Raw genomic sequence first — 14725 nt, 5'->3', positions numbered from 1 at the left:
CAAGATACATTGAACTTTTTTAATACATTTGACTGTGAAGATCTGATTCTTAGAAGTCATGCAATGTAGCATTCAGAATTCTAATGTCTGCATTGTCTCTAAACGTGTAATAAATGCTGCAAAATACTAATTAACTTGCACATCATTCTTGGAGAAAGGATTTTGCCGGAATTATATTGCATTCATTTAAAGTCAGTGGAATGGGCTAAATGGGCTGTACTGAACTGAATATTATGTGTGTTAATTTTGTGTCAGATAATTCCTACTCAGACTAGCACTAGAGAAAAATGGCAACATTAAAACCTGAATGTGTTTTAAAATGTTAATTTTTAATAATTCACAGAAGTTCCATCACATTTTTAAATGTAGAGAATAAATAGTAATAACCATGCTCAGGGCTTTCAACCTTTTCCATATCACATTCCTCTTTTTCATCTCCCCTTGGATCTCCTCGCTGTCTGTCGGGACCTACCTGGGAAGTTTATTCCTTTAACAATATGGGAAGGGCAGGAAGGTCTCAAATCCCTGACATCTATTCACATCTTCTAGGTGGAGAATGCCTCACATCTCATTAAAGGCATCACTCCACTTCATTTTTTTGGGGGGGGGGTTAGTAATAATTGCATTATTCTGGATCTTGTGATAGGGCAAAATCAGCATGGGTGGGATTTAATTGACACAACCTGACCCCAAAGAAGTGGTGCTAGCTGGAAAGGGAAGATACACTGATTCATCATACCCCTGAGTAGGCCTCCACATTTTAAAGCAGAACCTCTAGAAGTGGGTGGCAATGCAAACATTTGGGATTGAATGCCCAATGGGGGAATTGCAAAGAAGTTGCCTCAACCTGATATTTCAGTAACTTCTTCTGCCTAGTGGTAAATAGAAAAAGTATGTGTGGCAAGGAGTTTGGGGGAAGGGGGCAAAAATCACAAAGCACACCTCTTGCACTACGTTCTTGATTTACCATAACCTTATTCATACCCTCCAATTATCGATGGCCAGAGCTGTGGCTGACTCAGGGCCGGCTCCAGGCACCAGCTAAGGAAGCAGGTGCTTGGGGCGGACAATACAAAGGGGCAACACTCCGGCCGTTATTGGGACGGCACATCAGGGTCTTCGGCAGGAATTCGACGGCGGGTCCCTCAGTCCCTCTCTTCCTCTTTGAGCTGCTGCCGAAGAGGAAGAGAGGGAGTGAAGGACCCGCCGCCAAACTGCTGCCGAAGAGTGGAGCGGCACAATTGAGCTGCCGCCGAAGTGCTGCTGATCGACTTTTTTTTTTTTCCCGTCGCTTGGGGCGGCAGAAAATCTGGAGCCAGCCCTGGGCTGAGTGGTTCCATGGTGGAACCTGGGATGAAGGGCATGGTCTTTGCATTTTAGGGCCAGATCCTGCAAAGTGGTGAGCTTCTCTGTGAGGTTCAGAACACCACCAACTTCAACTAACTTGTAATTGTATTTAGCACCTTGTAGGAAGGATCAGACCTTTAGTGTATTTCTAAACTGCAGTGGAGAGCGTACTTCCTAGCACAAGTAGACAGATGCACTCTAACTAGCATGCTAAAAATATCAGTGTAGCTGGGATAGCATGGGCAATGGCACTGGCTAACTGCATGAGTATGTACCATGGGCATCTGGGCAAAGTTGTACTCATGCATTAGACCAAGCTGATGCATGTGCTACCCCTGGCTACACTGCCATGTTTAGCACGCTAGCTACAGCAGAACTAGCATATGTCTGTTTACTCATGCTGCCACCTGCAGTTAGAGTGACCAGATGTCCCGATTTTATAGGGACAGTCCTGATTTTTGGGTCTTCTTCTTATATAGACTCCTATTACACCCCACCCCCGTCCCGATTTTTCACACTTGCTGTCCGGTCATCCTACCTGCAGTGCAGATGTACCCTTATTGTTATGGTCCCTGATCTGATCACCCAGTCTTTCTTGCAGATAACTCCTGGTTTGATAGATTATATCCATTTTGCAGAACAGCATCTAAGTATGGATCCAGATTTTTTTTTTTTTGTGGGTAGTGGTATGTAGTTGGGTCACAATGTAGGCATACTTTTCTGCATAGTGCCAGAATTTATTATTATTTATTTGTATTGTGGTAGCACCTAGGCGCCTCAGACTTGGACCAGGACCCCATTGTAATAGGTACTGTACAAACACAGAACAAAAAGATGATCCCTGCCTCAAAGACCTTCTAGTCTAAGTAATGAGCTAAGAAGACATCTAAGGAAATTCGTAAAACAGTTGTGCAATCAGGGAGAATTTAGCTAATACAGGCTACCATCACTCCTTGAACCCTACTCCAGACAAAGCCTTTAACAGAACAGTAAGACCTATCACATCTCTGTATGCTAACTATCATGCACAAAATAAAGGGCCAGTTTATCAGCTGGTGCAAACCAGCAAAGCTCCATGGCAATCAATTAAAATGAATGGAGTTACACCAGTTTACATCATCTGGAGTTCTCCCCACCCTTTGCAGTTTTCTGTACCTGTATATATGTATCTTGTCTGTATTTGTTAGTGTGTTGTCTTTTATATGTTTCACTGTTTACTCTGGAAGTGAATATGAGTTATCCCTGCTTGTCTGGTATCTCCCACTATAGGATGCTTTCACTGCAGCATGTTACAATACACATTTTTCAAGGGAGGATGTAACCATCAGACGTGCATATTTATATATTATCTCAACTGGGAAACAGAATGCATTCCTCTTGCCAAAAAAACAGATGCATGTATATGTCTTATGTACACATGCTGTTTTGACTAAAAAACAAAGCTTCTTCCCTTCCTGTCTTAAATGTCAGGGTATTTTTTAGAATATTATGTACTATACTTTCAGGCATTCACTTTTATAACATATTCTGCCACATGAACATGAGGTTAAGGGGAGTGTTGGCTAGGACAGACACTCTGCACCTCAGCCACACAGCTGCAGGCAAGATAATGGAATGTCTTCCTTTTTCTATGTTCATGTAATATGGGCGCTATCCTGCTTCCACTGAGCAGAGTTTTTTCACTTATTTCAGCAGGAACAGGATTGCAACCTTTTTCTTCATTTGGGGAGTTAGGTAGGGAAAATACATTTCTCTTCAATCTTCCTCTGGTAAGTTTTCTGTATGAACTGGTGGATTTAGCCAATGTGAGGTCAATGCAGTGATTTGTGACTCAGACTGCAGAGCTCTCGAGTCATTGATCACACCAAATTGCTCACAGCTATTCTGTACCTTTAGTATTGTATTGTGTCACATTTCACCACTCTTCACCAGGATTGGAATTTGGAATGCCTCTTCTCCCCACCCACCCCGGCGGAAGCTCATTCAATGTCTCTCTGTGGGGGTGGCACTCATTCCAGGTTACATTTACTTACCTTCTGGAGGTTATACATATTCTACTCTAAAACACTGCTATTTTGCTGCATTCCTCCTAAGGCAGAATGAAAGTCGCAATACAAAAGAAATGTGCTGAGCAGCACTGGTTCAGATGCTCTCCACTGCATTGCTCAGTTGCTCCTGCCATCCTCTCTAAACATAATAACTCACCTGTGTAAGTGTAATGTTGTCATTATAAATGAAAATATAAAAACCAGCTCAAGGGGGAAGGAGAAAAGTTAAGAAGTATCATGTTACAGAATATGTAAACACTGAGTGACTTCCTACTTTTCAGTTCAGTGTGTCAGTCCTGCTTCAAAGCTAGAAATGAGAGAAGTAGAGTTATTTAAAAATAACTGCAGTGATATCATCTTATAACTAAGTTGCTTTTCCTGTCACAGAACAGCCTCAGCATAAGCGCAGGTTCACTATTACTGGATTTGCAATTTGTGCCTTGCAAAGCATTGAAAAATTCAAGCCTTTCACTGTAATTGATTATAAATGGAATTTCACTGTATGCAGGCTGCAGAGTACTATTAGGAGGCCAGTTCATTGAACCCCAAACCCAAGCCCAGGACCCAGCCTGAGTAGTGATGCTGGGCACTGGGTAGATGAATTGAGGGTGGAAGGGAAGGAATCCTTCTAGGCCTTGGAGCAACTGTGGAGGCTACTTCATAGAGGCTTCCACAGGACTTTATATGCCTCATCCCTTACTCTACATAGGAACAGTTCAAATAGTAGTAGTTCCTCTGGGTCTGCCTTCTAGTTGTCTACCCATTTCCACCCAGGACTCTGTGCTGCAAAGAGGGTGTGCAACACATACAACCAGCTCTACTTCTGCTGCCAGGGGTCCCTTTGTAGCAGTAGGGGAGGGGCAGGATTTGTACCTCTAAGCATAATGCTGTGTATTAAAATGAAAGAATATTGAAATTAGAGCTCAGGATACACTGACAGCTTTCACTTACACATCAAATTTTAACCTTATTTAAAAAAAAGGTCTTGATGTTTTAATTGTTTAGCTGGGAGCATCATTTTTTGTTGACATTCTCTTTTTTGCTTTAGAGCCATAGGAAGTTTGCCAGTTGTGTATAAAACTAAAAAAGGTAAATAGACTTATTTTAAGTACATGCTGCATTTTGTGTTTCTTGTTTTGAAAACCTTTATAACTGGCACAAACTTTTTCCTCCTACCCCCCTTTTAAGACAACTGAGTTGTTTTCTGGACCATAGTATATCACCAGTTTGGAATGTATTAGGAGCTTTTAACATTCCTGCTAAATAATATGCCCATATTTTCCAAAACAAAAAATATCTCATCTCCAGTGTAATAAAGTCAGGCATCTGGTCAGCTTACATGGTCACAAAGTGAAGAAATGAATATAGCAACCATGTCAGAACAGTGGAAATAGCCTGTGACTTCTGTCAATGTAATGAGAATAGTGATCTTTACTGGACCTACTTATCCTTAACTTTCCATATAGTGCACACTTGCGTTTGAGAGTATTCTTAAATTATCTGAAAAAAGTCATGGTAGAGAAAAATGGCAGATTATCAAAAACACATATCTGTGTTTGGCATCCATTTAAAATTCTTTAAAGTCCAATGGAGTGACAAAATGCAGTGAGTAGAAGTGGCTCTCTCCAGTACTAAAGAAAATATGATAGCTAGTTACTCAGCTCTAAAACAATAAGGACAAAGGACTGTACCATTACTTAAATACAAGGTATATGTGAGCATATGTGTAAACTGTCAATAGCAAATAACACAGTATGTAATCTAACATATGACATGGAATACAAGTGATCCAAACATCTCACAGTTCAGAATATTAAGGGCCTTATTCTACCCTACTGTTTTAAAACACCTGGGAAGGGCTCTAAAATTCCTATGAGGTTCAACAAGCTGATTTGCTGCATAATGTTCCATTTAAGGAGGAGGGGCTTCTGGTCTTGTGGTGTGGCAAGGGATATAACCATCAAAATCCACCTTGCTGAGGTTCCTTAGGGGAAAAGAAGCTTAGATCACACAGGGCCAGGGTCCCTGCACAGAAGCTCTAACTCTCTCTATTGTTGTCTGTCCCCTTTTCCCACTTTAGTAGCATTGGCTCTCCACATATTTTGTGGTTTATTTGCCCCATTTTGCACTGTTTACATTTACCTCTCTTCTTCTCATAATGGGCGTGCTGTGTAGAGCTATAAGTAGAACTGACATACCAACACTTTATAGCAACAAACATAAGCAAACTTTAAAGTCTGAAGATTTAGCATGATAATACCACAGGTCTGTTAACCTCATTTTTTTTCTTATATTAACAACAACAATCACATTTATAATCTGTGCTGATTTACTTGTTCCAGGAGTTCTTGTTTATTAGTTTATATCCATAATGCTACCTAGTTACCAACCTATTGAACATTAGCACTTAAATATTGCTTTACACCTTGAAAGCATACCTCAGTCAAACAAAGGGACCGATCTTTAAACCTGTGTGGAGTCTCATTCATTCCTTTGCGGGATTGTAGCTTTTGTTAGTATATTCATGTTTGCACAGTGTTTTGAAAATCCAAAGTGATAATGTCAATATGATTGTTAAGATGACAGCAAGGTGAAATTATATATACATTTTAGGTTGTAACAAAACCTATAACACTAGAAAACTAGACTATATTTTAATCTCTAATCTATTTGCACATGACATTTTTTTATTAGTGTAATATTACTAATATACACTAGTAAACAAGTGTCATGCAAATAGATGAGAGATTAAAATATAGTTTAGTTTTCTAGTGTTAGAGGTTTTGTTGCAACCTAAAAATACAGTTTATTAATAGTAAATTAAATGTATTATTATTGTTTGTTATTACGGGTACAATATTTCAAAAACCTAATGTCTATTAACTTTCACTAAAATGAATTGAAATGTGTAATATGCTTCAATGGGAGGTAGACACCTAGCTTTTTTTTTTTTTTTTTTTTTAATTCCCAGTCTACATTTAAGTGTCTTCTAAATGTTGAGAGTAGAACTCACCCACTTCTTGGAATACTCTTGAGTGTCAGAGTTCAGTATGTAAACTTTTATAGTGACAATTCTTCTGTAATCTCTGACATTTTGAATGAACACGAATCCATAATAATCAACATTTGAATGGTCCCAGTGGAAGCATCTGGTTTCAGCTGTGCCAGTGATACTTTAAAGGCTTTATAAAGTCAGCTGGCAGCATACCCAATCTCCAGGCATTAAATTTTATGGCAAAAGAGCTAAGAGAGACTGAACATTTCTGTTTCCTGTTATCTTTCTTACGGGGATGGGCTTCCAAAACCACAGACAGTGATTTTAAAAAGGTCTATGTGTGTGTTAGTGTTACCAGTAGCCACGACATAATTCAAATTTGAGCATTTATCTTGTAAATCTTGTATAGTTTTTCTCTTACCTGATATAGGTTTTTTGAAACAGATTTATTGCCAGACTGAATGAAGGTACTTGATAGTGTTGCAAACTGAAAAATCCATGACATTCCTATTGCAATGTCAAACACTACAAATTGTTTATTTTAAATTAGACAAAACTTCAAAGTTGTATGTTCAGTTAGTCAACATTAAGATATTAGTATGTTTTAAGTCATGTTTTGAGAATCACTTGTTCAAAGACCTAACTTTTCAGTGACATTCAGAATCTTTTCTCTTGCAGCCATTTCGTAGAGTGACGTTTTCTGTTGTGAGTCAGCCTCAGGACCCACATCAAGGGTCATTGCAGAGTTGCTATGACAGCGGTCTGGAGGAGTCAGAAACACCAAGCAGTAAGAGTTCATCAGGGCCAAGACTGGGTGCCCTTCCACTCCCAGAGGACAACTACGAAAGGACTACGCCGGATGGCAGTGTTGGTGAGGCAGAGCATATGGAAAATGGTAGGGGCAAACACAACATTCACACACATAATCACACTAGTGAGCCATAATAAGTAGACTTGTGGAAAGGTCAGTCCAAAATAATAAAATAAAATAGCTTAAATTATAATTATTTTATTTTAAATGGTAAAATTTGTTAAAATGCAGCCATAAAAAATAATGGAACATAACCATACAAATAAAATCAGCAGGATATTTTTACATTATTTTAAAACTACATTGCTGAAACAGTTAAATAATTTTAAAAAAATCAGTGCAGGGGCTGGGTTCAAGGAAATTAAATTGCATACACAATGTTTTTTTTTAAACAAAAGGAACTGATAAGGGACATGTGTTCTATTTTCTACTTCCATTTTTTTTTGTCATACAATCATTGCTTATGACATTTTCCTGAAATTGAATTTGTGCAGCATCAGCATAAAGAAAATAGGAACTAAAAACCTCCTTCTAGAGTCTTTCCTTTCCCCCAATATTATGCAACCTGTTTTCAAAACAATATTGAGGTTTCTATTCCATGTTGAATTATTTAGAAAAGGAAAGCACGGTTTGATTTTTTCCTCCACGGTATATTGTGGAAAATACTTTTAGAACATATTATTTAAATTAAGGATTTTTTTATATATATGGGGATGGGGTGGGGAATGCATCCTGATTTGCAGTATGAGTAATTCTTCAGCAATTACAAAATTATGGTAATTAAATACTTAATAGTTTGCAATTTTCTTTTTTGTCTACAATTAGAAAATAGTGGACTTTAAAATACTTTTCTATAATAGATCTTAAATAATTTACTGTTCCACACTTATTGACCCTTATCTAAAGCTCTTTGAAGCTTTGGGTGATGCCCTTAAACTATATAGTAGATTACTTTATGTCAAAGATTACTTATGTCGAAGAGTACATAGTGCTGACGTGTGAAATGAGGAGTTTGCTAATCAAGTTTGTATAGTTGTGTATGTGAGGAAGATGGAGTCTCATCAGCTCCTCAAACCCAGTATAGATTTTGTTTGGCTTTGTGCATGACTTTAGCTTCTTCCAAAGGCTTAGATCAGCAGTTAAAATTGTTCTTGTTTTATTCCTAAAATAGACATATTGACCCAATAAAAATAGATCATGCTCTGTGGTCAGGAAATTGACAAATCTAATGTATATGAGGGAGAAGGACTGCAGCAGTCTGCATTTGCTGAAGGTCTGCATTTCAGCAATGCATGACTATTTCAAGTCATACAGAATAATGGACACCCTCAACCCCCAGTGGAAATAATAATTATCCTAAATTCAGTTATCATTTTCCCATTTATATATGTGTAAAGCTGTTGGGAGCCTGCTTCCTAAATTGTTATTTATTTTTATTTTTGTTAATTTATGGGTGAAATTTAGTGCTTAGGAAAATGAGGCTAAAGCACTGGCTATATCCAGGTAGATACAGTGCAATGAAGGCAAGTATTTTTGAGATTTAACTGAATAAGTTCACAGTTCTTCTGAAACTGTCTGAAGCACAATATATATAAAGCAATATATAAACACGGAATCTTGGATGAACTGTAAGACTATGATTTATCCTAACTTTTGATGTGCTCTTCAGTAGATAATAAAAGTGGTCTTATCCAAATTTATTCTCAGAAATTCCAACATACAGTGGACTCTAGTTTGCTTAAATTTTGGAAATTGTGGGGCAACTACCATTATACTATATTAATTATTAAACTTTAAAATGAAATTAAAAGGAGGACAAAGGTAACTTTTCTTTGTTAGTATTACATATTTACCCTTTGAAATTAGACAGATTTCAGAATAAGTAGAAGCACAACCAGATCAAACTACTAAATGTACTTATTATGCCAGGAACACCTCCAAAACAAGAGTAGCATGATAGAAGTCTCAAATTGTATAATGCAAGGATTGCAGACAGTAAGGGAGACTTTTTGTCATATTCACAAAATCTTGAACTGAACCCCGTGAAAAGTGGGTGACATTGCAATGAAAATTATACTCTACTGACTTTAAATCCTGTTTTAAAAAGTGACAGCAGAATTCAAGACAGTGGCATGTCATCTGCCTCCAGTAATTTTTGTTAGCATTAGTCAATAGGTGATGACAGAACAAGATGCAATGCACTTTTGGTCCTCTATAAATGTAGCATTTGACATTTGAGTGAGTGCTTTCTCTGATCCAAATTTTAAGATGACTTGTCTAGCTATATAGAACAATTGTATTGCTCAAATTCTGGTAATTTAATCTTCAATATTAATGGATCATTCTGACATAAATAGAATTGGAATTGAAACCTGTCAAGTATTCATTTGTCATATTTAATTGGACTCTCGGTAATCTGCAGTGTTTTTGGTTGGTTAGGTTTTAATCAGGATTTGTATTGGATTTTCATTTGGATTTTCTATGGAAACAGCACTTTGAAAGCTATCTTAGTTTTTAATTGTTATTACTTCAAATATTTACCATTTTATTTCAACCGGTGCAAAACAATGCAGTTATAACTAATTACTTTGGATTTACTTTCATTTTAAAGTTTGAGGAGATAATTTTCAGCACAGTAATGTAAAATCTTCTGATACCTTTGATGCATTCTCTGTGCAAGATAGGAACACTAATGAAAACAAGGCACCTTTCATGTTTCAGCAAGTGGAAGAAGGCTGAATCTACTGCAGCCAGAGTAAATACCGGTAATGAAATGCAACTTCTCAAATTTGTTGGTTAGATGTCTCTTTCTACTTTTTCGGGTTAGCATGAAACAGAGAATTGAAACAATAATGCAAGTAGGTTGGTTTTCTTTATAATAAACTGTACAGTATATTACCAGCCAATATGAATGTCAGATGTAGATTGAAGTTTGGTTTGCATTATTAGCTATGGTGTCAGCTGTTGTGTGTGGGGTGGGGTGGAAGAAATGTTAGCAGACGGGATGTGAAAATGCAGTATGAAAAGATTTGCTAATTCGTAAGATCTGGAGAACCAGAAATAACTTCTGAGTCTTTTTCCCCAGCCCTTGCAGCTTTCCTTACAAGGAAACCCTACTCATTTGTGCAATCTTGTCCAACACACATCAATTGTTTCTCTAATGTGGTCATTAAAAAGTCATTATGTTAACAGAAATTGCACAGTGCTTTTCTCAAGAGGACATATTATTTTTCTTTACATCTTGATTTTTATATTGTAAATATAGGCATTGTCATACTGGATCAGATTCCTGGTCTATCAAGCACAGTATTCTGTTTCTGACAGTGACCAGTAAGTACCAGATACTTCATAGGCATGTACAAGAAACCACATAATAGAAAACTGTGGAATAACTTTCTCTTGTGACCTCTATTAGGCCTGGTCTACATTAGAAAATTAGATTGGTTTAAATACATCAGTCAGAGGTGTGAAAAATCCACACACCCTGAGCAACGTAGTTAAGCTGACCTAACTCCCTGTGTTAGGTAAGTGCTAGGAAAATGGAAATTTTTTTCTGTCAACCTAGGCACCACCTCTCAGTGAGGTGTATTGCCTATGCAGATGGGAGAACCCCTCCCATCGGTTCAGGTGGTGTCTGCACTGTAGCTTTTTAAGTGAAGACAAGCCCTTAGGTAGTGGTCTGAATCATGAAGGTTTATATTTTCTAAAAGATTATTCATCCTATCTCATTTAATTATAATTATTGCCACTGTGAATACATGCAATTTTATGAATTCTACTAAATTATTGGCCTCAGTGATCTCTTGTGGCAGTATGTTCCATGAGTTAATTATCAATTCTGTAAAAAACTATTCATTTTTATCAATTTCATGTTTGTTTTCTTTAAACCACACTGAATATCCCATTGTTCTTGTATTATGAGAGAGAGTAAATAAAAATGCTCAATTTACCTTTTCTATCCTTATTTTTATACCTTTATCATGTGGCCTCATATTTATTTCTTCTCTGAACTACATTCAAAGCCTTTCCAATCTTTCCTCATAGATAAAGTCTTGTTGTGCATCTAATAACTTTTGTTGCCTGTCTCTGAACTTTAATATCTGCTAGATGTTTTCTGAGATAGGGGTGACCAGAACTGAACACAGTATTCCAGGTGAGGGCATGACAATATTTTCAGTATTATTTTCTATCCCATTTTTTACACATGCTGTCATTAGGGCAATGCTTTTCACTGACATGTCTGTAATAATGCCCATGTCTTTTTCCATGGGGCTAATTTAGAACCTGACAGTGTGTATGATTAGTTCAAATAAATCCTTCTGATGTGCACAACTCTGATTTTGTAAACAAAACATTTCATCTTTCATCTTGTTTTATAATTTACAGTAAGTAAATATACTGGACCAATACAATAATATATATATTATTTTGTAGCACCTTTCATCCAAGGACAAGGAAGCAAAGTATAACCATTCCTTAAGTCTCATGGCAAGCTTTTCAGAGGACAGCTGTGGCCCACTAGGTTGAGCATGGGACTGGGAGTCAAAAGACTTAAGTTCTGTTTCTGTCTCTACCACTACCTTAGTCAAGTCACTCAAACTCCTTGTGTAGCATTGCCAAACCTATAAAGGTTGGAGAATAGGGATCAGCTGCTTTTATAAAGGGCTTGGATATCTATAGATGAAAATAAAAGAAATTATTTATATATCCATCATTTTAAAGAAGAGGGAAACCAAAGCAAAGGAAGTTTAAGTGACTAGCCTAGGATTCACAGGAAGTGAGTGGCAGAGCATGGAATAGAACTCAGAACTCCTGACCCTCATTGCTTATAGTCACTAGACAATTTTCTCCCTCCTAAAAGACAGCAGTAGTTAAATATGCTCCAATCAACAGAAAAATAGCTAAAGGACAAGAAAGAAAAATGGTATTCTCCAGTTCTAGCAATAGGATTTGATTACTGCATTATTTTACCTATAGCAGTTTCAACTTTAGTCCTTAGGTATCAAACGGGTTGTGCAAAATTAGAGATCCATGTTACTAGAGCAAGAGGAGTTAGTTGTGTATAAGATGAGCAGCCTTTTTTTCCCATATGAAGTGTTAGGAGATTTCAGGTTATTAGAAAATAAATACTAAGTGCAATCCAGCTTTGTTCATTTAGGGCCCAGTCTGCCATACTTTCTTTTGTAAAGTGTTAGTCAGCTTCATGGAGTAAGGTAATAAATATGAGTAAAGATAGGAGAATGTAGCCACACACAGTTTTACAAAAAGAACAGGAGTACTTGTGGCACCTTAGAGATTAACAAATGTATTTGAGCATAAGCTTTCGTGGGCTACAGCCCACTTCATCAGATGCATAGAATGGAACATATAGTGAGGAGAAATATATACATACAGAGAACATGAAAAGGTGGGAGTTGCCCAACTAACTCTAAGAGGCTTATTAATTAAGATGAACTGTTGTCAGCAGGAGAAAAATAACTTTTGTAGTGATAATCAAGATAGCCCATTTAAGCTGTGAGGATACTTAACATGGGGAAATAGATTCAATGTATGTAATGGCTCAGCCATTCACAGTCTCTATTTAAGCCTAAATTGATTGTATCTAGTTTGCATATTAGTTCAAGTTCAGCAGTTTCTCGTTGGAGTCTGTTATTGAAGCTTTTCTGTTGCAAAATTGCCACCTTTAAATCTGTTACTGAATGGCCAGAGGGGTTCTCCTACTGGTTTTTGAATGTTATGATTCCTGATGTCAGATTTGTGTCCTTTTATTCTTTTGTGTAGAGAGTTTTTTTTTCTTCTGCTGACAACAGTTCATCTTAATTAATTAGCCTCTTAGAGTTGATTGGGCAACTCCCACCTTTTCATGTTCTCTGTATGCGTATATATATCCTCACTATATGTTCCATTCTATGTATCTGATGAAGTGGGCTGTAGCCCACGAAAGCTTATGCTCAAATAAATTTGTTAATCTCTAAAATGCCACAAGTACTCCTGTTCTTTTTGTGGATACAGACTAACACGGCTGCTACTCTGAAACACAGTTTTACATTTTTCAGAGGATATTAGTGTAAAATTGGTTTTTAGGAACATTAACCCATTGTAGGCCCAAAGTTAAGTATCTTTTATATAAACATTACCAAACAGAAATTCATGGGGTTGTTCCTAAGAGCTGCTGTAAATTTGTACATTTTTTTGCACTTTTCTTCCCAGACTACTAAAGTATTTTTAAAAAACCAACCAACTAACCAAACAAACAAAAAACCTGCATACATAATCATGTTGACATTTCATTTAATTGCTCGAGAAAGAATTTTCATTATTGCTTCTGAAAAATGCTGCATGCAGTTATTCAAATAGATGAACTCCTGACCCAGGTGATCCTATCATCCTGCCACAAGTGATATTTTGGATCACAATTACACTTTCTGTGGTGGAATAAGCCTAGAGACAGTTAATTTTGAGAATGAGCTATTCTGAGACTTGTAAAAAGACAGCCAAGTTTCTGAGAGAAAGAGAAGAAGATAGTTCAGTTCACATTATAGAATACATAAAAGCCTTTGGTGAAAAGGTCTCAAAGTGGCACCAGCCCCTGACAGAATAATAGATGCAAAACCTGCAGATGTATATCCAAATCTATAATGATCAATAGCCCCCACAACCCACCCTTCAAGATATATGCACCCTACACATGCCTATCACAACATGCGGTGTACCTCATCCAATGCATTAAATGCCCACGTAATAACTGTGTGAGTGAAACCAGACAATCATTATGCTTTCAAATGAATTCACACAGAATAATAATAAAAGACAAAAACACTGAACACTTTTCACAAAATGATCACTCCATATCTAACCTCTCAGTCTTCATCCTCAAAGGAAATCTGCACAATACCTTCAAAAGATGATCCTGGGAGCTTAAATTCATAACTTTGATAGACACTAAAAATCATGATTTACAGTTTATTACAACCATCTACAATCCTCTAACCCCACTGTTTTGTCCTATGACTGCAGGGGTGATAATGTGCCACTTTACCTTGAATGGGCCCTTAGAATATGTGTTAATTACTTATGCCAAATTATCTGTTCCACCTTGTAATTAACTGTGACACTCTGAGTACCTTCCCCAGACCTGAAGAAGTGCTCTGCATAGCTAAACTCATCTCTTTCACCAACAGCAGCTGGACCAATACAATATATTACTGTACCTCACTCACCTTGTCTCTCCATTATACTAGTGATATCCTACTCCCAATGGGTCTATTTGTGAGTAGATTTTTTGCCCTATTATCTCCTTTCCTTATTAAAAAAATCTTTAGAATTTTTCCCTTCTACAGCTGATGCTTCTTTGAGTTTCTCCACTGTATACCTGATAGTGATATATCACATGCTATCCAACCAACAGATAATACTTCATATATATGCATGATAGCACCTTTTACATTCAAAGATATATAGTGATTGCTCTTAAACAGTTTATTGTTAGTATTTTGCACCAGAAATTAGGCAGGTATATCTTGC

General features: G+C 37.1%; 1 protein-coding gene across 6 annotated transcripts in view; it reads left to right on the top strand.

The window, feature by feature from the left end:
* PCDH7 (protocadherin 7) overlaps nucleotides 1–14725 on the top strand; it is a 396749-nt gene that overhangs the window by 175162 nt on the left and 206862 nt on the right. For 3 of the 6 annotated variants that reach the window (XR_004645831.1, XM_034771353.1, XM_034771355.1), the window contains one exon: nucleotides 7069–7285. The exons of 1 other annotated variant lie outside the window; for it this stretch is intronic. Coding sequence is in view for 4 of the 5 variants with exons in the window: in XM_034771353.1 (XP_034627244.1) it covers nucleotides 7069–7285 (217 nt within the window). In the remaining variant the exon portion in view is untranslated. The remainder of the gene's footprint in view (nucleotides 1–7068; nucleotides 7286–14725) is intronic. 2 more of the 6 variants (XM_034771354.1, XM_034771356.1) reach the window with 1 other exon arrangement.

The sequence above is a fragment of the Trachemys scripta genome, chromosome 5 (genome assembly GCF_013100865.1).
Source record: "Trachemys scripta elegans isolate TJP31775 chromosome 5, CAS_Tse_1.0, whole genome shotgun sequence".
Taxonomy (NCBI): Eukaryota; Metazoa; Chordata; order Testudines; family Emydidae; genus Trachemys; species Trachemys scripta.
The sequence above is the reverse complement of the archived record's forward strand: the minus strand, read 5'-3'. Positions and strand labels throughout refer to the sequence as shown.